Genomic DNA, 24,249 nt, shown 5'->3' with positions numbered 1-24,249 from the left:
ATCGACCCCCCTCCCCCCCCCCCCCCCCCCCCCAAATAAATAAGTTAGTGGATTTAGGAATGTTCCCATTCAGAGTTCTTTCCGACCAGCTCCATTTCTCCTCTTGTTCTGTTTTAAGTGAATCTCGAGACTCTCTTTTTACCCTGGAGCAGCTGAACCGACAGAGTCTCCCCACAGTTGCTCCTCAAAAAATAGAAACGACGTGCCAGGCTCCCGGCCTGACATCTGCTCGTCTTGTTTTGGTGAAAACTCCGCTGGGATGCTCTGACCGCAGTGGGAGCGATACCAAATCGAAACCTTCGACCACATAATTCAGGCTCAGGCCTGAGTCCCTGAATTACCTTTGCCCCCTGGCCCTGCCCAAAGGGGCTGGAGCCACTGTCTTCCCCAGCAGAACGAGTGTGGGGCCAAGCAGGTGGCCGCTATAGACAGTCTTTACAGAGTGCCACCTGGCCCTTGATGAAGTCCCGGCAAGGGCAGATCCGCTGGTGCCTAGGGTGGGCGCCTGCGCAGCTGAAGAGCAGGAGGTCACCTTGAAACACACAGTGCTTGTCCTTGGGGTCGAAGGAGGGCACCAGGATGTCCTTGGCCAGCTCTGAGGTTTGGCAGGTCACCGCATACCTGGAGAGGAAGAGGAAGGCACCTGGGTTGGAGATGTAGGGGACAGAGCTTGTCCTTGCTGTGAGCCCTTTCAGCCTACCTCTTAAGAGGGACACTTGGTTCTTCCACTTTAAAAAACAAAAGGGTGCCCCTTCTGACCCTGAAAGTCTCTATTTCTCTCAGGAACCTAGGCTTGAGAAAGGCAGGTCTGTGCCAGGCCCCGTGTGCAGAGCTGTGTGCTCAAGGTTGCTCCGTGAAGTACGGTACAATGGAGTAAAACTAGGAACGACCTGAATATTCACCAAGAGGGGAACGGCCAAATCAATTATGGGAGAAATGCATGCACCAGCACGAAAGCCGTCCGGGGGAAAGCAAGCTCCGGGACAGGTCGTCCAGTGCCACCACCCTGGTGCGTGTGCGTGTGTGGGAAAGGTCATGAAGGCAGCTCGTGAGTGTTAGCAATGACTGCTTTTGAGGAGTGAGACTGGGACAACGCTGTGCCTATTTAAATATCTTTTCCAAGTCTGTTTAACCTTTTCTTTTGGCCTAGCTCTGGTAGCACGTGCTGGTAGATGCTGCTGCTTGGCAGGCTGAGGCCATGTGGGAGGCCTGGGTTTGATTCCTGGCCCACTCTAAAGAGCTGGGCACGGTGACACGCGCCTGTGGTCACAGCTACTTGGGAGGCTAAGGCAAGAGGACTGCAAGACAGTGAGATTCCGTCTTGAAAAAATCAGCACATGTAACAATTTCATGAAGAGTTTAAGGAGACTCCTATTACAGGGCCTTTGTCCCCCCCCCCCACTGGGGAGAACTGGGTAGAAGGGGCTGTCCCGGAGCACTGATCACTAGGCCTCCGCTGCCACCGTCCACCATAGCAGCCGTGACCCCCGGTTAGAGACAAGCGGGCTGTGGCTTCAGGACGGCAGAGAGGCATCCAGGCCCCACTCCCGAGCCTGTGCCCTGGCTCCCCGCCATCCTCCACAACAGCTTAGCCCTCTGTGGGCTGGGGCTCCTCCGGGCTGCACTCCCCTGGACTGGGACCACTGATTGGGGGACGAGAATATCCTGGATTTTCTAATTCCCAGAAGAGCCACCTTTCCCTCTCACCTGGTACGCGCCGTTGCCACCCACCTTGGCTCCCCAGACTAGGGCCTCCCTGGGGCCCTGCACGAGTACCAGGTGGGGATGGTATGGTGCCCGAGTTCAGAGGAGAGCATGTAAGGGGGATGAACAGACCTGGGTTTGAGTCCTAGCTTCATCTCTTAGGAGCTGTGTCCCTAGACAAATGACTGAGCCTCTCTGTGGCTCAGTTTTCTCTTCTGTTAGAGGAGGTACGTAATCCTGAACTTCAAGAATTAAAGGGGTGTTTCTGGAACACCTTGCTCTGGGTCAGCAGTCGAGACATGGTAGTTGCGAGTATTACCGTGGTCCTTGGCAGTGTCACTGTGGCCCTGCCCTGGCCCATCTGCATAGGTTGTGCTGCCTTCCTCCCTTGCCCGATGATCTGAACGTACACATATCAGTCATCGCCATTTTGCTTTGATCTTGGAAGTCTTCCTTCTTATAGCCAGGGAGGGGAACAGGGAATTTGAGGATTTCCCGTTGCTTCTGAGTGTTTCCAAACGGGAAGCAGCCTTCTCGTGTGTATTCCTGCCTCTCCTTGGCTTCCTGGAGCTACTCGCCTGCCTGGGCCCTGTTGCCACGCACTGGCTAACAGGAGTCCAGCAATTCCCAGCACATCTGCAAGGCTCCTGTGAGCACTCTGGAGCTGCCAGCCTGGCTCCGCTCAGTGGCTGGGGATCCAGCTTCTCTGCTGCTCGGCTTGTCCCTGGCTGTCCTGTCCTCCTGCCTGTGCCAATGAGACCCACGGCCGAGGCCTGCTTGGGAGAGCAGGGCTCCCTGTCTTGCTCCTGCACTTACCAGGGGAGCCCCTGACTGCTCTAAGTACCCCAGCACATTTACTGTCAGTGCAGTGGGGGAGGGCTGTGTGCAAGGGGTTAAGGTCACGGGGCCATGAAGGGAGAGGACAGGAAGTGGGAGTTGTATAGATTTCCTAAAAGGAAGAATGAGTCAGAGACGGGGTTGCCAGGTCTTTCACAGGATATCCAGGGTGGCCAGCAATAAGAAAGAGGTACCCAGAGCCCAATTATTTCCACATGGAAGGGGGCCTTGGTGTGTAGACGGACTTACACTGTGCGTTATCTAGGGCAGCTGCTGTGGCTGCCAGACCTCGCCTCAGGGACCTGCCTGGCTCACTCTCGCCCGGAGTATGGAAATCTCTACAACAGTCTCAGACCCTCAGGCAAGGGTGACTTGTCAGCAGCTGTGAAAAGCCCTACCTGGGTCTCCTGGACTCAGTCTGGAACCGTGTCCTAGGGCAGCATGCCAGGCAGGTGGTCTGAGTTAAGACATGGCACTGTGAGGCTGCTCGGGCAGCAGGCGCCTCCCAGAGCCCCAGGCGGACATGCACAAGGCAGATCCCTGAAGGTCAACTGACTTCTGGTGGTAAGGCCCCAGCCAGCTTTACACACTACCCAGCTCCCTGGCCTGAGTGTCTTCTAGGCCCCAAGGACCCTCCTTTTTACTAGCATGCGGGAACCTGTCCCAATATCTGTGCTAACCAGTGAGCAGGTCACCAGAGAGGCTCGCAACTTGCCCTTGTCGCTTGCACACACCCAGAGACCAGACACCTCCACAGCCCGGGAGTCCTCAATTCCTAGGAGACCTCTACTTCCTAGATGCCCAGGGCCACCTGCCCGTCTGTCCCACGTACATGTGCGTACCCTCCCCCACAGCGCACCACCGCCCTCTCCTTTCTCCAGCGATGCTGGCTCTTCTAGTTGGCTGAAAGAGCTTTTCTTACAGAATGGTAGAGGGGGCTTCTGCAGCCCATAGGCCTCACTTAACATCTTCTAGCTCTTGAAAAAGGGAGCAAAGCCCTTGGGGCTGCCCCCCCCCCCCCAGCCATAGGCATTAGACCAAGAACTTTAGGCTCCCCCTAACCCCGTCACACAGAGATAGGACACCTGGCCCTTGCTTTTGGGTGGAAGCAGGGCTACTCCTCTCCCTGTGCCCTGCCCTGGAGAGACCCCTTTCCTCAGTCCCCTCCACAGAGGGCCCTGCTTAGCCCTGTCCCTACCAAGACCCGCCCAATCACTCTCCTGGATCAGAAGGGCCTCCTTGCAGGCCAGAGGTTGGAGGTCATACTCTTTCCAAAACTGGTTTTATACCACGTTTGAGGGTATACCACAGGAGGGCCAGGCCAGCTCAGAGCACCATTTAAAGTTTAGAAGATACAACTCTGAGAGGAGGCAAGATTACAAATTGTAGGCACATGAATACGTGTTTCTGTTTATGGAGCCCAAGTCCTCCAGGGGGCTACGTTGGAGTGACGCTGGCACTCTCCAGGGCTCTCCACCTTCTAGTCCCCTGCCTGTATGCCACCACACCCAGTCAGGGTGGAGTCGTATCCAGAGGACATTGCTCCTGCTTGCACATGCTCCGCCGTGGCCGCTCAGCACTCGCCTGCACCCTGCAGGCACAGAGACCAGCTGCCTGATTCTCCCTGCTCAAGACCACACAGGATGCTCCAAAAGCTCCATTCATGCCATACATTAAATTCACACACATCATGAGGGCAGTGGACCCTCACAGACCAAAAGGAGCGTTAGCTTGGCTCAGAACTGGGGCCCCGAGTTGGAGAAGGAAAAGAAGCATGAGCCTGGAGGAGCACTAATTGCGAATTGGCCATGAATATGGATGTGCCAGGATTGCCTCCGTGTGGAGGAGGCGCTCAATAAACTGCCAGAGAGCTGGGTTTGACAACATTATTGGTATTTACAAATGCACCAACAAGTTATTCAGCAGGGCTCTTGTGTCCAGAGAACTAATTTCAGATGGCTTTATTGCAAAATTAGCATTCATTCCAGCCTCCCGGTAAGAAGATCCAAGTCTCTGCAGTGGGGTGCGGCTGAGCGATCCTGTGATACGGGGCCTGGCTGTAGGGCAGCCCCACGCCAAGTCTTTCTGCTCTCATGGACTCCACAGCATGTGAAGTAGAGAGGGAGGTCAGGGCAGGGGGCTGGCTTTTTCTGTCCCAGCCCTGTGGTCCGGGGCCTACTTTGCTGCCCAAGGCTCTCTGGCAGAAGGGGCCACTGTGCTCTGCTTTCGGCAGGGGCTGCGGATTATCTCGCCAACACTGGATGTGCCCATTTCACAGATGCAGAAACTGAGGGAACAGAGGGAACTGGACACTTGCCACTTACCCAGCTGTTGGTTCCCCTTCCTGTCCCCACTGACCTAGACCCTTGCCCTGCAGGTGAGTTGCTGTATGGGGGGGCCTGCACCAGCTCTGAGCCAGGCCCTGAGCCTGGTATCTGGGCTGACAGCCTCGACTCTTGCCTGGGTGGGAAGGAGGCTGCGCCATACCGGAATCCCACTCAGGTCCCCATCCCAGGATGCAGCTTCTCGTTTCCTCTCCCAGGGCTGGGCTGAGGCAGGCACACTGTGTACAGCCTTGGATCTGTACTGAGTGGCTTCAGAGCCCTCACGGGAATGCGACGGTGTGGGTTCTCAGAAAGCCACACTGTTCCAGAAGCTATATGCAAGGGGAACAAAGGCCCTCGTGGAATCGTGGCATCCAGGATTTGCTGTGGAACTGAAGCTTCCAGAACTAGCAGAGGTGCCCTACATGTCAGACCCCACTGCTCTCACAAAGCTTCCCTGGTCAGAGCAGGGTGCCACACCCACGTCCCTCTTCAGGTCTGAGCTTTTGTTCTGATAGCGGACCCAAGGCAGCCTCTGGGCCTGGTCCACCAATAAAAAGAAAAAGAAAGTAGGAACCCCCTCGCCCCCCATATCCTGGATCAGGAGAGCCTCCTTGCAGGCCGGAGGTTGGAGGCCATACTCTCTCCAAAACCAGTTTTATACCACGTTTGAGGATATACCACAGGAGGGCCAGGCCAGCTCAGACCACCAGGCCATGCACAGAGAGCCACAGCTCTAACTGAGCCTGAAGCCACACAGGGCCAGCCCCAACTCCTGCCTGGCTGGAAATCAGTCACGCTGTGTGAGAATCCCACTTCGGTCTCCATCTCGGAATGCAGCCATGAGCCCTGACCCTGGGGGAACAAGATCTCAGGCTCCCATGTTCTTGGGTGCAACAGTAGCAAAATAAACAGTGCCCATAACATCCTACCCCAGTATGGCCTTATTTATGCAATACAACACACCCTTTCAAATTCTAAATACACCAGCAAGCCAGGTGATGTCATCTTACCTAACCATGAAAACACTGAGCTAGCCCTCTCTGGGGAAGGGAGCGGGGATCCTGCTGCAATCTGCTCCCTGCCTGCACCTTTCCCCTGCAGCTCACACACTAAGACACTGAAGCTTCATATATATCAAGCCAGCTCGAACCCAGAAGGTGAGCTGACGTCTACAGAGGCTAGCTGCACTCCTCACCCCAGCCAGCCCAACGCACTCACTTGGCCATGTCCTTGTCCTTGTTGAGGTGCTGGAAGAAAGAAGGCTCACAGATGAGCTGGTTCTCCTGGCACACTTGCTTGCAGGACTGTCCCGGCTCGGCAAGCTTTACCTGCAGGGCACTGAGGGGCGGCCACATCACTTGCCCATGGCAGAAGTCCTAGAATGACAAAGAAGCCATCAGCAAAGAGACCAAGGGTGCAACTGGTGACCTCAGCTCTGCCGAGTGATCCAGACAGTGGAGGCACCGTGGTGAAAGAGAGTCCGGAAGGGGAAGTCGGGAGGCTGGATAGGGCTCAGCGAGAACAAACCCCTGGGCCATGTTCTGACCTCACAACCACCATCTTCCTCATCACAAACAACGGTACCTCATGGACAGGGCTTGAGGAAAGAGTCCTGATGCACACAGCACCAAGACTGCCCATAAAGCGTGCTATCCATCACCACCATCAATCAATCACACAGTCTTGTACCGGCAGCCTCTGCCCTGAAGGTCCATCTCCAGCTGTCCCCTCCTCTGATTCCAAAGACACTGTGTCTAATTCGACAGTTACTTAGTATGACATCACTTCACAAGCTCTAGTTCTATCTCAGTGGCAGGATTCCGATGTGACATGAAGGTAAAACCGGAGCCTGCAGGCATCTCTGTCGCCTAACTTGGAGTCATACCCTTGGGAAGGACTCAGCGCTGGTTGGTTGAAAAGCATTCCAATGTTGCTCTGACTCAGCTACACCGACAGGAATGGGACACTTGCTCAGAGGGGTACAGGGAGCTCAGTGAGGGGCAGCAGGACCAGGCCTTCCTGAGTCTAGAGGAAGTGGAGGAAAGCAGCACGTCCAGGAGGACACGGGCACACGGGGAACTGGAGGAGCAGGAGCACCCGGTACAGCACGCCGTGACAGCTCGTTAAGAAGAGAAGCCGGAGAGGAGGTGGGCTCTGACCTGGGAACACAGCTCCCATTTCAGCTGTGCCCAAAGCAACCTGGGTCGGTAACCAGGGATGGGAGCACACTTTGCACACTTTGCATGGGCACCCAGAGCTTGCTCTGCTTGCACGTTGACCACAGCACACTAGCAGACCTCCTCTAACTCCCCGGCCACCTAGCCTGCTGAAGGGGCCCTCTGTGCAGGAGACCTGAGGAGCTGGGTTTAACTCCAATGGGGTGGGCCAGGCCACCGGAGTGCCCAGGGGTGGTTAGGATCCTGGGCTCTGCTGCCCTTGTAGGAATTCACCCCACAGGTAAATGGGAACACGTGTGCAAAGAAACTTACACACGCCAGCAGTACAGCACAGCAGTATCATCATAGGAGACACCAAGGATTCCAAATGATCTCGGGCGCGTGTCCGTGTGTGCCCAAGATCCCGAGAGGAGGATGGAGGAGAAGGGATCGCAGTGTGGCCATCCCCCAGGGGAGTGATTTCTCGCCATCTGTCTCTGTCTTTCTGGTGAGCACACAAGCTCTATAGCAAAAACCTCTCCAAAAATAAATACATAAATAAATAAATAAATAAATAAATAAATAAATACTATTCCAAACGATTTAAAAAGCTGTATTTAAATGGATAACTGCTCAAAACCAAATAATAGCAAAGAAAGAGACGGGTTTCCTTCCTTCCTCCTCCTCTCCTTTCATCTGTCAGAGTGCGAATGTGTGCCAGAGACAGAGGGAGAAGAAAGAGCACCCACAATGGGTGCGGTCACACTGTACTCGCTTTTCCTCTGCCTCTCAATCCCGTCAGGATTTTGGGCACGCAGACACATTTGGTGTATTTTTCAAGCCACTGGAGCCAGGATTTGAACTATATGGTCAGTTATGTGGGATCCAGATCCCTTAACCACTAGGCTATGGGACTGGCCTAAAAGAAGGTTTGTCGGTACTGACACAAACATCTCCAAGACACACTGAGATGTCAAAGCAGCAGGGTGAAGGGTGATGCAGAGTACGTTTCTGCTTGTGGCGTGCATTGGGGGAGACACACATGAACATGCATGTGCTGTGCCAAGCACATCCCTGTCAGCATGGCTGCTGCTGAGAAGTGAAATGGAGTAAGAGGGTCAAGAGTGGTAAACAAATTTATCTTTCTGCAGACGTCCTTCTGGAATACTTCATTCTTCCTCAGGCCCAGGGCCCCTGGCACAGGCAGAGGCAGAGGAAATGTTTCATGCCCCACTCTAGTGTGTCACGTGGGGAGTTGCAGGCGGGCACAGGGCCTCACTCTGCTGGGTGAGTCCTTAGCAGAGTGCACCTGGCCCTGGAACAGGCTGGCCAGAGCTGTATCCAGGGGGCTCTTGCATTCAGCTTGCTTCCCTACCACCTTCTCAGGGCTCTTGTGTTTGCATTGCTTTTAATGAAGAAAAAAACAACAACAGAGAGCAAAGCAACCCTGCTGCAGGCCTCCGCAGGCAGCCAGCTCTGAGGGTGCATCCTGTCTCTCCCTTTTCCTAGATGTGTGGACCTTAGGGCAAAATGCCTGTTTCCCCATTAGAGAGATGGAGATGTTGATACTGACGATTTCCTATGGGCCCTGCTTCTTCTCACCTCCTTACAGGAAGTTGTGACAGCTTGACTGTCCTCAAAAGTTCATGTGTTGGAAGCTTGACTACACTGTGAAAGAATTAAAAGCGGAAAATCTCTATCTGACTGTGGCATTGAGAGGTAGGGCCAAGTTGACCCAATAGCCAAGTGGTTAAGGAAGCCAGATTCCACATGGCTGATTATAATTCAAAGCCTGGCCCTGTCAGCTTTAAAAACATGCCAAATAGGAGTGCCTCGGTTCCCAAAATCTCAACATGTGGAGAAATGAAGAAGGGATTGTGGTAAGACCATGTCCCACGGAGGAGCGCTTTCTCCTTCTCTCTCTGGTGAGTACACACACCCTCTAGCAATTAAAAAAACTAGTAATAAAAGAGGAAAGGAGGTCAAACCTGAGATAGACACAGAGAAACTTTTGTCCTCCCACCATGTAATGACCTGCACCTCCTCAGGACTCTACAGAGAGTGGAGTCAGCCAGAAAGGCCTCACCAGATACAGTCCCTGGGCCTCAGACCTCCAAAACTGTGCATGGAACACACTTCGTTTTTTATGAATTGCCCAGTTACAGCAATAGGAAAACGGACTACGAGAGAGGTGACACTGTCACACGCTGAGAGAGGAGCTGGTGGGTCTGAACACTTGGTGTCGCTTGTATTCGCATGTCCTCACATCAACGACCATATATATATATATATTTTTTTTTTTGAGAGGTTTTTGCTATAGGGCGCGTGCGCTTGCCAGACAGACAGAGAGAGATAGAGAGACAGAAAGCGAGAAATCACCCCCTGGGGGGATGGTCATGCCGCAATCCCTTCTCCTCCTTTCTCCTCTTGGGATCTTGGGCACGCACGCACACGCGCCTGGTGTGAGTTCTAAGCCACCGGGTCTGGGACTCGAACTGCGGACGACTACGTGGGAGTCCAGCAACATAGCCATTACGCTAACTGCTGGTTCCCCAACGACCATATTTTTAAGTAAGCTATGTCCACACCCTCCTATGAGGAGGGACTCAGCCCCTTGAGCATGAGCGAATGTGGCGCTTCACAAACAGAAATGCTTCATGGCACAGTGGGTGGGAAAATTAGAATGGTGATTCACTTCAACAGAAAAGAGAATTCCAGAAGGGTCTAATAGTTCAGAAATGACAGAAAGACAGGTGGTCTTCAAAGAAAAAAAACAAAAAACTACTGTGCATGGATTTGAAAATCTTTTTGGTGCCAAATAAACTCATACTTTAGTTCTATTTTCTCATAAACTTTTTGAAATATCCTCATATACTGAGCTATTTATGGATATTGGAATACAGCTTAGGGGCTAGCAGGAGGCATAGTGGTTATGCTGCTGGACACCTACATGACTGACCACAGTTCGAGTCCTGGACCTGGAGGCTTGAAACTCACAGTGGGCATGAGTGCGTGTGTGCCCCAAATCCTGAGAAAGGAACAGAGGAGAAGGGATTGTGACATGGCCATACCCCCAGGGGGGTGACTTCTTGCTTTCTCTCTCTCTCTCTTTCCGGAGATTATACATGTCCTATAGTAAAAAATCTCTAAAAAAAAGGAAGAAAAAAGAATACAGCTTAATCTTCTAAAAGGATTCACGGTGGGTGGACAAGCAGAGTGTCCTAGGGCGCACATAGCCCTGGTCCCACTGGAGACAGACCAGTGGCGGGAAGACGCTCATCTGACTCCATCTAATGGGGATGGTAGTGAGCACAGTTGATGCCCTTGCTAACCGCAGGTAGCCCAGTAACTTGGGTCTGGATACTGTTAAAGGGTGATGGCGTGACTACACAGACCTATGGTACCCTGAAGGCTCACTGGTGGCTGTAACTCTCTTATGTGACGATATGTGGAAACCAAATAGCTGGCCCCTGACAATGTCCACCCCATCAGAATGGTTGTCATCACATAGGAAGGACGAAAGCACACAATGATAATGGAGTTATTGATGATCAGAGCTGAGTCTGGCAAGGGCATTTAGAAAAGGTTAAGTGTAGTTCTTTTGCTTATAATTCTTCATGAGCAAATGGATGACTTCTATAGCCTTTAAATACTATAATGAAGATATTTTAAATCCATCATAGACCAAAGCCTACTGTGCGACTGGCTGAGATAGGCAGTCATGAAATCTAAATCAGATCATACCACTTACGTCAGAAAAAGCCAAATAGGAATTTCTTGGATTTAGCTTGGCCAAGCTCTGGATTAAGCTTGGGAAATGGAAACCCATGAAGGCTGGAAGCTCAAATTCTGGCTCTTACGGCTTATAAGAAAGCTGTGGACTTCCCTTCTTCACATGACCCCTGCAAACGGTGGGCAGTGAGGGTAGTACCTCTGTACCAATTGAGGTTGGAGTCCTAAAAAATCTCTGCTCCATATTCATTTTCAATCTTGTGTGGTGCAGGAAACAGTCCAAAGTCAGGCAAGAGACGTGGCTTCATTTAACTAGGAGGTGATGTGTTGAAGCAATGAGCTTCAAGTCAGAGGATTGAATTTGAGGCCTGGCCCCAGCACTGTGGTGATAGGGGTATGTTACTCAGCCTGGTCCTGCCTCCTCTCGTCTGCAGAATGATCAGAGTGATGCTAGCAGACTGTAAGTAAAGGAGGCTCTGGGCAGAATCCTTGCAAATGGCAGATTCTCCATAAATATTCATTTTCCTCCTCATACCCCTTTTTGGAAGGGTTGCCCATGCCCTGTACAGCTTTCAGAGACACCTGCAGAAGCTGGGGTAGCCCTGGACGAATGGACATCCTTACCTCTCCTGAGCTGGGGAGGGTGGCACCATAAGGCTTGGAAAATGGAAACTGCCCTTCAGGCTATGCTTCAGGGCTGATGTGCTGACTCCATTACTTCTTTGTAAATCACGGCAGCCAGCCTTTTTGAGGGTCTCTTTAACAGGCATGCTCAATGCAATTCTGCATCTGAACACGTGGCTCCCACGAGCCTTGCTGGTGCTCACCAAGAGGATGGTCTGGCATCCCCTCTGTGGTCTGGGGGCCGACAGGATCAAGAATAGTAAAGACAGCAGCAGGACCTTCTTAAAGCGTGGTAAACCATCTGGAAAGACTGGACACATGAAACAGAACAGAGGGAGGCCTGACAGGGTCATCAGTAAGCACAGCAGGTGGGAGCAGGGGATCTGGGTTAAGACTCTGGGCCACAGGACTTTACGGATCTCTCTCAGTGTTCTCTGCATGCTCGCACATGTAAAGTAGGGATAATATCATGTGTTGTTCACTTCTTATATATTCCCTAAGAGAGCAGATGACATGACCGCTCAGAAGGAACCTTGAGATGTTAACCATAATGATCTGAGGTGGATCGTCATCTGTTGCCAGGTCTGTGGTAGAAGCTGAGTTGGCTGCATTGAATGTGAGAACTCATAGCCTTGGAGACAAGACTGTGACCTATACCTAGCTGCCTGCAAGGCATAAATAACAAGGAAGCCCCTGTTATAAGCCTCTGTTCATCAACAGGAGCAAACACCCTGAGTACCTACAGAGGCTGGAGGTCTTTATTCCATTCAACTACAGCACAGGCTAATATGGCAAGACCAGCAGCCTGATCTCACCGTAAGACTCATTTATTCATTCAACATCTACTTACTGAGAAGGAGAAAAACCTAAGGGTTCAGAGTTCAAGCTGCTGGGTTTGAACCTTAGTGCTCTTTATTAGCCAAGGGATCTTGGCTAGTTATTGGGTCATCAGAAAAGTCATGAGGTGTTTTTCTATGCATAAATAGGGATAATATCATGTGTTGTTCACTTCTTATATATTCCCTAAGAGAGCAGATGACATGACCGCTCAGAAGGAACCTTGAGATGTTAACCATAATGATCTGAGGTGGATCGTCATCTGTTGCCAGGTCTGTGGTAGAAGCTGAGTTGGCTGCATTGAATGTGAGAACTCATAGCCTTGGAGACAAGACTGTGACCTATACCTAGCTGCCTGCAAGGCATAAATAACAAGGAAGCCCCTGTTATAAGCCTCTGTTCATCAACAGGAGCAAACACCCTGAGTACCTACAGAGGCTGGAGGTCTTTATTCCATTCAACTACAGCACAGGCTAATATGGCAAGACCAGCAGCCTGATCTCACCGTAAGACTCATTTATTCATTCAACATCTACTTACTGAGAAGGAGAAAAACCTAAGGGTTCAGAGTTCAAGCTGCTGGGTTTGAACCTTAGTGCTCTTTATTAGCCAAGGGATCTTGGCTAGTTATTGGGTCATCAGAAAAGTCATGAGGTGTTTTTCTATGCATAAATGTGTCATGACTTTTCTGATGACCCCATATATTATCATTCTTTGCCTCAGTGTCTTTAACTGTCAAATGAAGAAAATGACACTTGCTACCTCCCAAGAATGTAGAGGGGATTAAATGAATCATAATGTATAAAGTGCTCAGAAAAGTGCCTGACACAAATACCACCATCAAGGTGCTGTCATCACGACTATACACAAGGGACTTACCAGGCCCTTGGGGTGGGGATGAGTCTGAACAGAAGGAACCAAAAACCTGTGCCTTCATAGAGTACATGTATGGCGAGGGAGACAGAAAAAATAAATTATATAAAGTATGTTAATGGTGGGTAAATGTTCTGGAAAAGAAGCAAGTGTGATTGTTGGGTTGGGGGAGCTTCCAGTTGAGGTATCACTGAGGTGGTGGCATTTGAAGGAAGACCCAAGGAAGTAAAGGAGAGTGCCATGCTGGCATCTCTCACGAATAATCCTGGCTGAAGAGAACCAGGACCAGAGGCTCTGGTAAGAGGATGTCATGGGAGAAGCAGAGACTTCTGGATGGCTTAGGTAGAGCATGTGGGTTAGAAGCAGGACGAAGGAGGAGATGGGGCCTGGGAGGCCTCAGGGACACAGAGCTTCGGGGACCAGTGTAGTGCTCACTTTTCCTCACAGTGAGATGGAAGCCTGTGGAGATTTCTGGATCTGCAATACTGGGATCAGACTGCAGGGATGGAAAGGAAAAGCAGAGAGACAAGAAGCTATTGCCAAGCAGAGGAGAGAGCAAGGGGACAGAGAGCAGATTGAAGTATCTTTGTTCAACAAACCTTCACAGAAATGACTAATTTGGCTTCCAATGCTTCCTCAGTCATTCAAAACTTTGCAAAGACTACTAAAGCTTTCCTGGCTGTCAGAAATACAAATACGAAGGAGCATAGTTGGAAGCTCAGAGATTCAGTATACATTTACTACGAGAAGCCAGTACTTAAATCACAGAACAGTACAAAAAAGATGCCCAAATAGGATGTAAAGGTCACTGGGAAGAGCAAGAGTGGTGGTGGTAGCAATTAGAGAATTCTTCCAGGAGATAAGTCTTCAGGACTTCTGGGCTGGGATTTGTAGGCTGAATAGGAGTTAGTGGGTTACCATTAACAAGGTGCTTTGCAGAAAACTGGTGCTCAGTAAAGAGTTATTGGACTGAACTGAATGCTTTTGGCATCCTGGGTCTTTAATAACGGTAGAAGTGGAAAGGTGACTATTCTAACCCAGTATAGCTTCTCATGCAGCAAAGATGAGATACCAAAAAAATTTTCTAGTCTGGTTAATGAGCCCACTTAGTGCATAGAGCATCTGCATCCCTCTCTAACTATTTTTTCAGTCAGTCACCACATTCCCTAAATGTGCTTGATTGTTCTGAAACATCTATGCAGTAACTATAAACCATAACAAGAAAGGCCTATTAACCAACAAACGCATGAGGGAAAGCAACGTTCTAAACAATGAGCACGACCCACTGTTAAAACAAGATTAGGGTACTGCCATTGGCACCACCTGAGGAAAAGCATGAAGAAAATGTCATTGACAAAAATACCAAAAGAGCTAGCAAAGACTGAGGGTCAGGACGGGGGAGAAAAACGCAAGGTAGGGGGAGCTGCCCGACCCTCCCTCTTGGTTGGCTGGGAACCAGGAAGAGAACGCTGAGTACTGTAATGGGGTCTTCTCCTTAAACTCTGCACCCTCACCCAGTCCTGCCACATCTTGAACAGTTATTAAGTCTATTAAAGACTGAGTGTAAGGCCAGCCCCGTAGCCTATAGTGGTTAAGGGAGCTGGTTCTCACATGGCCAACCATGTGGTTTGAATCCTGGTCATGGCGGTTTGACAAAACATTCCAGGGGCATACCCTATATCCCCACACGATGAAGAAATGGAGAAGAGATTGTAGAGTGAACCATGCCCCATTGAGGGTTGCTTTCTCCTTTCCTCTGTCTCTCTTTCAAGTACAAATGTCTTATGGAAATTAAAATAAACAAACAAAAGATTTACTATATTAGCTGAAAGTGGATTTCTGTGGAAACCCACCCTTTTGGAACCAAGAGGATAGGTTTAGACATACAAGTTTGGCGGTAGGATCTAGAGAAAGTAAGGACAGGAATTTGGGAAGGGGAAAGGTGTGGTTGGTGGGACAGCATCCAGCCATGAAAATGGAGTCTGGGCCACATTCAGCCACATGTCTGAGGACACATGTCTTATCTGTGTTTTAGATGGGAAGTCCAGGGCCCAGCAGACAAAGAAGGCTCAGTAAACACTGAGAAATGGATGGGATTAAGCACACCTCAGTTACTGGTTTGTACCTACCATTCCCAGACTGGGTTGTCTCTCCAAAGGAAATGAACTCTGTGCAAAGACAGCCCCTTGGGCTGTTTCCTAAAAGAAGGGTGAATTTGTACTTTCACAAAAACAATGGCTAGGAAGTGAATGACAGGGACGAATTTCTATGGATGAGCCCATACAAGCTCCCTCGTGAACGAGTTTAACACAAATCTACCACATTCCATATGCTTCAACTATGAGTCTACCCAGGAGAAAGGAAAATGTCCACCCACACAGAGATTGTATGCAGATGTTGAGAGCAGCACTCATTACAATAGCCACAACAGTCATGTCTGGATACAACCCAAATGTCCATCAACTGGAAAATGGATAAATCAAATGGTTTATCCATATTCTTGGAAACTATTCAGCAATAAGATGAAAGTTCGGACACATGTTACAACATGGATGAACCTTAAACACATTATTCTAAGTGAAAGAAGTCAGAAGTCTCTAGAAAAGGCAACTCTATAGAGAGATAAAATAGAACAATGGTTTCCTGGGCCGAGGCAGGAGTGAGGACTGATTGCAAACACGTACAAACAAGCTTTTGGGGTGATGGAAATGTTGCAAAACTAGATTGTTGTGGTAGTTGCATAACTCTATCAGCTTGCTAATAAAAGAGAAAAAAAAAAAAAGTCATTATGCCATAGAGTGAATGTTATGGTCTCTAAATTACACCTCAATGAAGTTGCTTGAAAAACACACCTTGCCTGGTTTCTGGGCTCCTACAGCAGAGAAGTTAAGGCTTTCAGAGTGACTGCCTGGGCCAGGCACTGTTCTTAGCCCTAAAGGTAGATTAATTTATTGATTTTTCCACCAAGTTTATGGAATATTCTCTCTGTTTCACAGAAGAGGAGAGAGCACAGAGAGGTTAGGTAACTTGCTCAGTGACAGCAGAGCAGATGTGAATCTAGGCAGGGTCCATTGCTAAATTATTACTCCTCCAGTCTCTCTGGAAATGGGAATAGAAAGGTAAACAATGGCCGCCAAATTTCCAAGAGGAAGCATTTCCCTAGTAGTACCAACCTTCTTCCCTTCCAATTTCTTTTCCTTGTCCTGCAACCTTGTTGCCTCCACCATTCCCCTCCTTCTCCCCAGTACTATCCAGGTTCATTAAAGACAACGGGTTCGTCCTTGCATGGAGAACACTTCCCAGTGAGTTTAAGACCGGTGCTGATGAGCAAAACATCCCAGGAGCTTAGGCTGTTTCCAGAGCCGCTCTCGCAGTTACCTCCCTTCTCCCCTGTGTATCTCCAGGATGCTTGTCTCGTGAATTGCACAGCTCTTTACAAACTAATATGACCATGACTGGCCATCCTATTTACAGGCTCTTTACAGGATACAGAAGGTAGGGCTGAAGAGCATATGTGTGCTTTTCAGAAAGAATCTGAACATTGCCATTCCTTCAAAAGTACCTGCTATACTCTCCAGCCTGAGGCAAATACATAAGACTTTCCCAAGAAATACATAATGAAAGCCTTAACAGGCCCAGACACACTCAGGATGGGGAATAATAGTGCTTGATCTTAGATTACAAGGACTTCTTGCCTTGACACCAACTCCCCCTCTGCCACAGACAGCACCACTTTTAGAGAGCTGATTTTAAAAAGTGTGCAATTCAAATCGACATTTGAGTATAATAAAGGGAGGGAGGGCATTAGGGAAGAGAACAAGTGGTTTTCCAAAAGCCAGGATTCTTTCTCCATGGGGTGCCTGCACCCCAGGCTGGCTGGGTGTGCGTGGGCTTCCTGCTGGCAACTGCTCAACGGTACAGTGAAGCCTGGGGTGCGCTCAATTGCTGTCAATTGGCTTCCTCTGGCTCCTGCTGGCTTGGGTGAGCTTGATGGACAACTTTGAAAGGTTTCTGAGATAAAAGCTTCTGTGTTCGCTTTGCAGATAACATGGAAAGCTCTGAAGGCACAGACCAACCTAATTAAAGCTTCTGCACTCCTACAGTTCCCGTACAGGAAGCTCCTCCTCAGGGCTAAAGGCTTTCCTGTTCACACCAGAAAACACCCTTCTCCATCTTCCTTGCTCTTTGAAGAAATTCTTCTAGCTACAAAAATAACAAACAGCCCCAGTTCTACAATATTGGGCCCTGGAGCTAGTAGTTAAAGGTGGGAGACCCAATCCATGACCTCCCCAAATTCTTGACTTCTGGTGTTTTCTCTGGCATTGGGGGGACATTTTAGGTTCAGGAAGATCTCTGGGATGAACTCAAAATATGCCCTTTATTGCTTCTAATGGAACATTGGCAGAATGTTTAATAAGAAATGCCCCCCAACAAAACATTCTTAGAATGATTTTTCTGGAACACCAATCTGATAATGCCACTGCCTCTAATCCCACAAGAAAACCTTTATCTTTTTTTTTTTTTTAACTATCTTTTGTCCCCAAACCAAATATGAATTTTTGGGCTAGTCTCCATATAATTTTAAGCTCTGCCTCCTCTTCTGTATCTCATTCACCCATCTCTCCTGTCATAAAGTTCCTGTAGTCCACCATGTTTTCTCTTTCTTTCAGGCCTTTGCACCCTGACTTGTCCAGCCCTCCCTATACTCCCAGTTTGCTTTCAGAACTCACAACTGCGCCATGCCTTTGGATACCCTCCTCCTCCCTCCCCCTTCCTACCCTAGAGGCCAGGCAAAGCCATTTGGGTTACATGGCAGTTAACTACAGCAGTGGCACTGCCTATGGGTGCGAAGCTACTTGAGGGCAAGGCTGGGCCCTGGACATGCTGTCTTTCCCAGCTGCCAGCACAGGCCATGGCCCACTCCAGCTGGCTGATACGTATGTAGGGGATGAATGAACCAACAGTGAGCAAAAACGACATCTCTGGATTTCTGTGAATGGCAGATCTCTGCAGAAAAGTCTACCTCTAGGAGGTAATGGGAGGGGGCGGTTTTATTAGCACATTTTCCAGAAGACAATTTTAGTAACATGTTTTACAAATCACAAGCCAAAGATAAGTTTCCTGGTTCCTTGTACATGTGGAGGAAAAAAGCATACTCATCTTCTCATTTATTGATTCATTCTTCCGACTGGGAGTTACAGAGCACTCTGGGTCCAGGGGGGCTTGAGTCATTTGGGATATCACGGTGCACAGAGAGGTGTATCCTGTGCACTGTAGTGTATTCCATAAGGTTTGTTTGAGGAATGGGACCCTCTTGGGTATAAGGAAGCCTCGACAGACTTACAGAGCACCTGAGAATTTTAAAGGGCTGGCTGGGATTCATGAACCTCAAGGGAGAAATACATAACCCCCCCCTTTCCTTTTGTTATAGTTGCCAGAGGGCATGTGCATTTTCCAGAAAGAGAAAGAGCGAGATGAGACAGAGAGAGGGAGAAAGCACCCCTTCTCCTCCACCATGGCATGGTCATACCATGATCCCTTCTCCTCTACTTCACCATCCTATCAAGATTTCAGGCACGCACATGGATGCCCAACGTATGTATTTCAAGCTGCTGAGGCCAGAATTCTAACAGCGGTCAACCACATGGGATCTGGCTCTCCCAACCACTAGGCTACATGGCCAGTTCTAAATGCCTCCAGGTAAACCTAATCAAGAATCACTTATGCCTGCTGGTGAGTAACTATCAATATTTTCCCTGAGAGAAGTGGAGACAAGAAAGGAGGACAAGACTTTCAGAACCAGCTGCAGGGGTCTGGGTACCATCTTAAGAGAGGCAGTAATAAGAGATGTGACATCTTAAAAACCACGAAGCAGGTCCAGCTGCCCCTCTGCACCTTCAGGAAGGGTGGGCAGTCCTTTGAGGGGAGAGAAGTTGGGAAGCAAACCCTGAGACACCTGCCATTCCTTGACACCTCAGCTAATGCCAGCGATGCACTTGTGGTCTCATGCCAAACCAGCAGCAAGTCGTGACTCCACCACTTGTGAGTTCCGTAACAGAGTGGCAATTACCATCAGCCAGAGAGCAGGGTCACTGCTACCACTGCCTAGGATTATGATCAGGGCTAAACGAGCTCATACACACCTCATGTTTGGCACACGCTGGCACATTAACTGTGCGTAGGGTTGCTAGAGATATGATGACACTGTGATGTTTGGGTCAAATAAAGACCAAATGAGATAATGATTCAAATACTTAGCTCTTATGGTAGTCTTATGAGTAATATCTATAATTACAGTGTATTACAACATGGTACATTACAATATACTATACTATACTAGAATATATGGTAGCATGTATTAGGTTGTTGGAAAAGTCATATTTTAGTAACATGTTTTACAAATCACAAGCCAAAGATAAGTTTCCTGGTTCCTTGTACATGTGGAGGAAAAAAGCATACTCATCTTCTCATTTATTGATTCATTCTTCCGACTGGGAGTTACAGAGCACTCTGGGTCCAGGGGGGCTTGAGTCATTTGGGATATCACGGTGCACAGAGAGGTGTATCCTGTGCACTGTAGTGTATTCCATAAGGTTTGTTTGAGGAATGGGACCCTCTTGGGTATAAGGAAGCCTCGACAGACTTACAGAGCACCTGAGAATTTTAAAGGGCTGGCTGGGATTCATGAACCTCAAGGGAGAAATACATAACCCCCCCCTTTCCTTTTGTTATAGTTGCCAGAGGGCATGTGCATTTTCCAGAAAGAGAAAGAGCGAGATGAGACAGAGAGAGGGAGAAAGCACCCCTTCTCCTCCACCATGGCATGGTCATACCATGATCCCTTCTCCTCTACTTCACCATCCTATCAAGATTTCAGGCACGCACATGGATGCCCAACGTATGTATTTCAAGCTGCTGAGGCCAGAATTCTAACAGCGGTCAACCACATGGGATCTGGCTCTCCCAACCACTAGGCTACATGGCCAGTTCTAAATGCCTCCAGGTAAACCTAATCAAGAATCACTTATGCCTGCTGGTGAGTAACTATCAATATTTTCCCTGAGAGAAGTGGAGACAAGAAAGGAGGACAAGACTTTCAGAACCAGCTGCAGGGGTCTGGGTACCATCTTAAGAGAGGCAGTAATAAGAGATGTGACATCTTAAAAACCACGAAGCAGGTCCAGCTGCCCCTCTGCACCTTCAGGAAGGGTGGGCAGTCCTTTGAGGGGAGAGAAGTTGGGAAGCAAACCCTGAGACACCTGCCATTCCTTGACACCTCAGCTAATGCCAGCGATGCACTTGTGGTCTCATGCCAAACCAGCAGCAAGTCGTGACTCCACCACTTGTGAGTTCCGTAACAGAGTGGCAATTACCATCAGCCAGAGAGCAGGGTCACTGCTACCACTGCCTAGGATTATGATCAGGGCTAAACGAGCTCATACACACCTCATGTTTGGCACACGCTGGCACATTAACTGTGCGTAGGGTTGCTAGAGATATGATGACACTGTGATGTTTGGGTCAAATAAAGACCAAATGAGATAATGATTCAAATACTTAGCTCTTATGGTAGTCTTATGAGTAATATCTATAATTACAGTGTATTACAACATGGTACATTACAATATACTATACTATACTAGAATATATGGTAGCATGTATTAGGTTGTTGGAAAAGTCATGACACATTTTTACATAGCAAAACACATCATGACTTTTCAGACAACCTAATGCATCAACTCATAAACAGCAGGAGCTTGCCTTTATTGGGAGCCATGGGCCAAGGCCCATCTAAACACCTCATATATGTAAGCTCATTTAATCTTCACATTGGCCCTATGAAGCACGTCCTATTATTATCCTCATTTTATAGAGGGGGAAGTGAAGGCTCAGAGAAAGCTGAAAAACATGCCCAAGTCACGAAACCAGAAACTCTTGGTGCTAGGAGTTGAACGCAGGTGGCTGGCTGCACAGCAAGTTCTCCTGCTGCCAATAAAACCTCAGAATATCAGACCCACCAGCTGAAGCACATGGCCCAGGGTTCTCCTTCTTTGCCAGCAGCACCCATGGCCATCATCTGGTCACCACAGGTCCAGTCACCTCCAGGGACCAGCTCTTCCTCTGAAACCCACCTTGGGCCTATAATCTCACTACTCCAAATTTCAACATAGCACTTCTGTTTTCAGCCTGCATAGTTGTTCTCTACTGTGCACAGATCCACTTTGCCCTTTAAGAGGAGCCGTTTAATCCTGGTATCTGGTCAAGGAGTTCATACCCCCTTCCCCATGGAGGTTCTCAGTCTATCTTGAGCTGTGTGCGGCCTCTGAAGCCCAAGAAATTAAAATGTACCAAAATGACAGCAATGATACTCTTGGCTTTCCCATCAGCTGTAGTGTCCAAACCTGGCTGGGGGTGGCGAGACTCTCAGCATCCTCTCCTACTTTGAGACCAAAGTCCTGCTTTTACTGTTTTATATATGTTAAGTTTCATTTAAAAGGGGGCCCTGTTTTGAAAGATATTTGAAAACCACTAAGAAACTCTAACCTGTTCAGAATGACTAGAAATATTTTATTATAGGAACACCCAGAAACCAATGATTTTAGTCCTTGCCTTCATTAGGGTGAGAAATGGAGACAAGGCAGGACCAGAGAACCATCTCTCTGTCTCCCGCCCCCCTTCAAGTCTTCGTGATGCCCCTCAGAACCCACTTGATGCAGGCCTTGGTGGTTGGGAGGTCTCCATCATGGCCACTCGGTCAATCCTGGTATGAGATCCCATTAGACCTGCTGCTGCTATCAAGGATGTACTTACCCCAGGGAAAGACCAGTCCCCTAGAAAGGCCATGACTTTGCTGCTTTAGAATTTCAGCAAGCCGTTATCCAGCTTCTAGGAACACAGCGACTCTTAACTATTCTCGGGAGTCCTCTGGGGTACCAGGAAGCAGGACAAAGCAGACCTGATGAGCCTTACCTGTTTTTCGATGAAAGCATTGATTCTCTGCAGCATCCCCTCACATGTGAATTCATACGGCATATATGGCTCAATCTATGGAAAGAGAACAGGGTACATGAAAGTCAAGGACACGGTTCATGCAGAACTTACAAAGTCCTCCACTGACTCATGTAACACTGGCACCAACACCTGGGACAGCCTGGGGAGGGGTTGAGAATATGGCTTTAAAGTCTATAGACCAGGTTTTACAGCTTCACTCTCCCCCTTACTAGGTGTGGGACCCCACGCAAATGACTTGCCATCTCCATGTCTCAGGCACCTCATGTGTAAAAGGCTAATAAGAAAAACCCGCATACTTCAAGCTGTGATGAAGATTATATGGACAAAGCTGTGCTTAGCTCAGTGTGTTATATCTAGGAGGCATTCCAGAAGAAGCTGGCAACTATCATTAGCTCACAGGCAAGCTCCCTGGGGCAGGGCTCACGGCTGTTGGGTCATGTTTGCATTCTCATAGCACAGTGTGGCACATGAGGAAACTTAGACACCTGCTGAATGGATGCATAGTCACTGCCCCTAGACAGGCAGTTAAGGACACAGGGTTATTGGTGAGGTCAGCACATATTCAATACCTTGTGGTGTAAAACCGAAGCAATAAGTGGCACAAAGAGTTAGGCTAAAATTTCTGAAAGGCTAGAAGTTCAAAACAGACTTCTGGCTATTTTTTTTTTTTTTTGGAGAGGTTTTTGCTATAAGGCACATGGGCTCACCAGAGAGAGAGAGAGAGAGAGAGAGAGAGAGAGAAAGAGAGAGAAATCCCCTCTGGGGGGATGGCCCCTTCAAGTCTTCGTGATGCCCCTCAGAACCCACTTGATGCAGGCCTTGGTGGTTGGGAGGTCTCCATCATGGCCACTCGGTCAATCCTGGTATGAGATCCCATTAGACCTGCTGCTGCTATCAAGGATGTACTTACCCCAGGGAAAGACCAGTCCCCTAGAAAGGCCATGACTTTGCTGCTTTAGAATTTCAGCAAGCCGTTATCCAGCTTCTAGGAACACAGCGACTCTTAACTATTCTCGGGAGTCCTCTGGGGTACCAGGAAGCAGGACAAAGCAGACCTGATGAGCCTTACCTGTTTTTCGATGAAAGCATTGATTCTCTGCAGCATCCCCTCACATGTGAATTCATACGGCATATATGGCTCAATCTATGGAAAGAGAACAGGGTACATGAAAGTCAAGGACACGGTTCATGCAGAACTTACAAAGTCCTCCACTGACTCATGTAACACTGGCACCAACACCTGGGACAGCCTGGGGAGGGGTTGAGAATATGGCTTTAAAGTCTATAGACCAGGTTTTACAGCTTCACTCTCCCCCTTACTAGGTGTGGGACCCCACGCAAATGACTTGCCATCTCCATGTCTCAGGCACCTCATGTGTAAAAGGCTAATAAGAAAAACCCGCATACTTCAAGCTGTGATGAAGATTATATGGACAAAGCTGTGCTTAGCTCAGTGTGTTATATCTAGGAGGCATTCCAGAAGAAGCTGGCAACTATCATTAGCTCACAGGCAAGCTCCCTGGGGCAGGGCTCACGGCTGTTGGGTCATGTTTGCATTCTCATAGCACAGTGTGGCACATGAGGAAACTTAGACACCTGCTGAATGGATGCATAGTCACTGCCCCTAGACAGGCAGTTAAGGACACAGGGTTATTGGTGAGGTCAGCACATATTCAATACCTTGTGGTGTAAAACCGAAGCAATAAGTGGCACAAAGAGTTAGGCTAAAATTTCTGAAAGGCTAGAAGTTCAAAACAGACTTCTGGCTATTTTTTTTTTTTTTTGGAGAGGTTTTTGCTATAAGGCACATGGGCTCACCAGAGAGAGAGAGAGAGAGAGAGAGAGAGAGAGAAAGAGAGAGAAATCCCCTCTGGGGGGATGGCCACACCACAATCCCTTCTCCTCTATTCTCCTCTCGGGATCTTGCACACGCATGCAAGCACACGTGCCCAGCATGAGTTTAAGCCACCGGGTTTGGGACTCAAACCACAGCTATATGGGAGTTCAGAGACATAGCCATTATGCTAACTGCTGGTCCCTGTTTTTGGCTTAAAAAAAATTTTTTTTTTTAAATTTTTATTGCTAGAGGTATGATGCCAGAGACTGGATATACTCACCAGAGAGCGAAAGGGAGTTTAAAAAAGGAG

General features: G+C 48.9%; 1 protein-coding gene across 6 annotated transcripts in view; it reads right to left on the bottom strand.

The window, feature by feature from the left end:
• Window positions 1–8: 8 nt before the first annotated feature.
• Window positions 9–24,249, bottom strand: part of MGAT5 (alpha-1,6-mannosylglycoprotein 6-beta-N-acetylglucosaminyltransferase) — a 387,858-nt gene continuing 363,617 nt past the window's right edge. For all 6 annotated transcript variants that reach the window (XM_006169708.3, XM_014584664.2, XM_006169709.3 and 3 more), the window contains 3 exons: window positions 23,172–23,246; window positions 6,087–6,244; window positions 9–621 (listed from right to left, as the gene is read on the bottom strand). In XM_006169708.3, the coding sequence (XP_006169770.1) occupies window positions 423–621; window positions 6,087–6,244; window positions 23,172–23,246 (432 nt within the window). In that variant the 3' untranslated portion in view covers window positions 9–422. The remainder of the gene's footprint in view (window positions 622–6,086; window positions 6,245–23,171; window positions 23,247–24,249) is intronic.

The sequence above is a fragment of the Tupaia chinensis genome, unplaced genomic scaffold, assembly GCF_000334495.1.
Source record: "Tupaia chinensis unplaced genomic scaffold, TupChi_1.0 Scaffold147433_1, whole genome shotgun sequence".
Taxonomy (NCBI): domain Eukaryota; kingdom Metazoa; phylum Chordata; class Mammalia; order Scandentia; family Tupaiidae; genus Tupaia; species Tupaia belangeri.
This window is presented reverse-complemented; position numbering and strand designations above follow the sequence as displayed.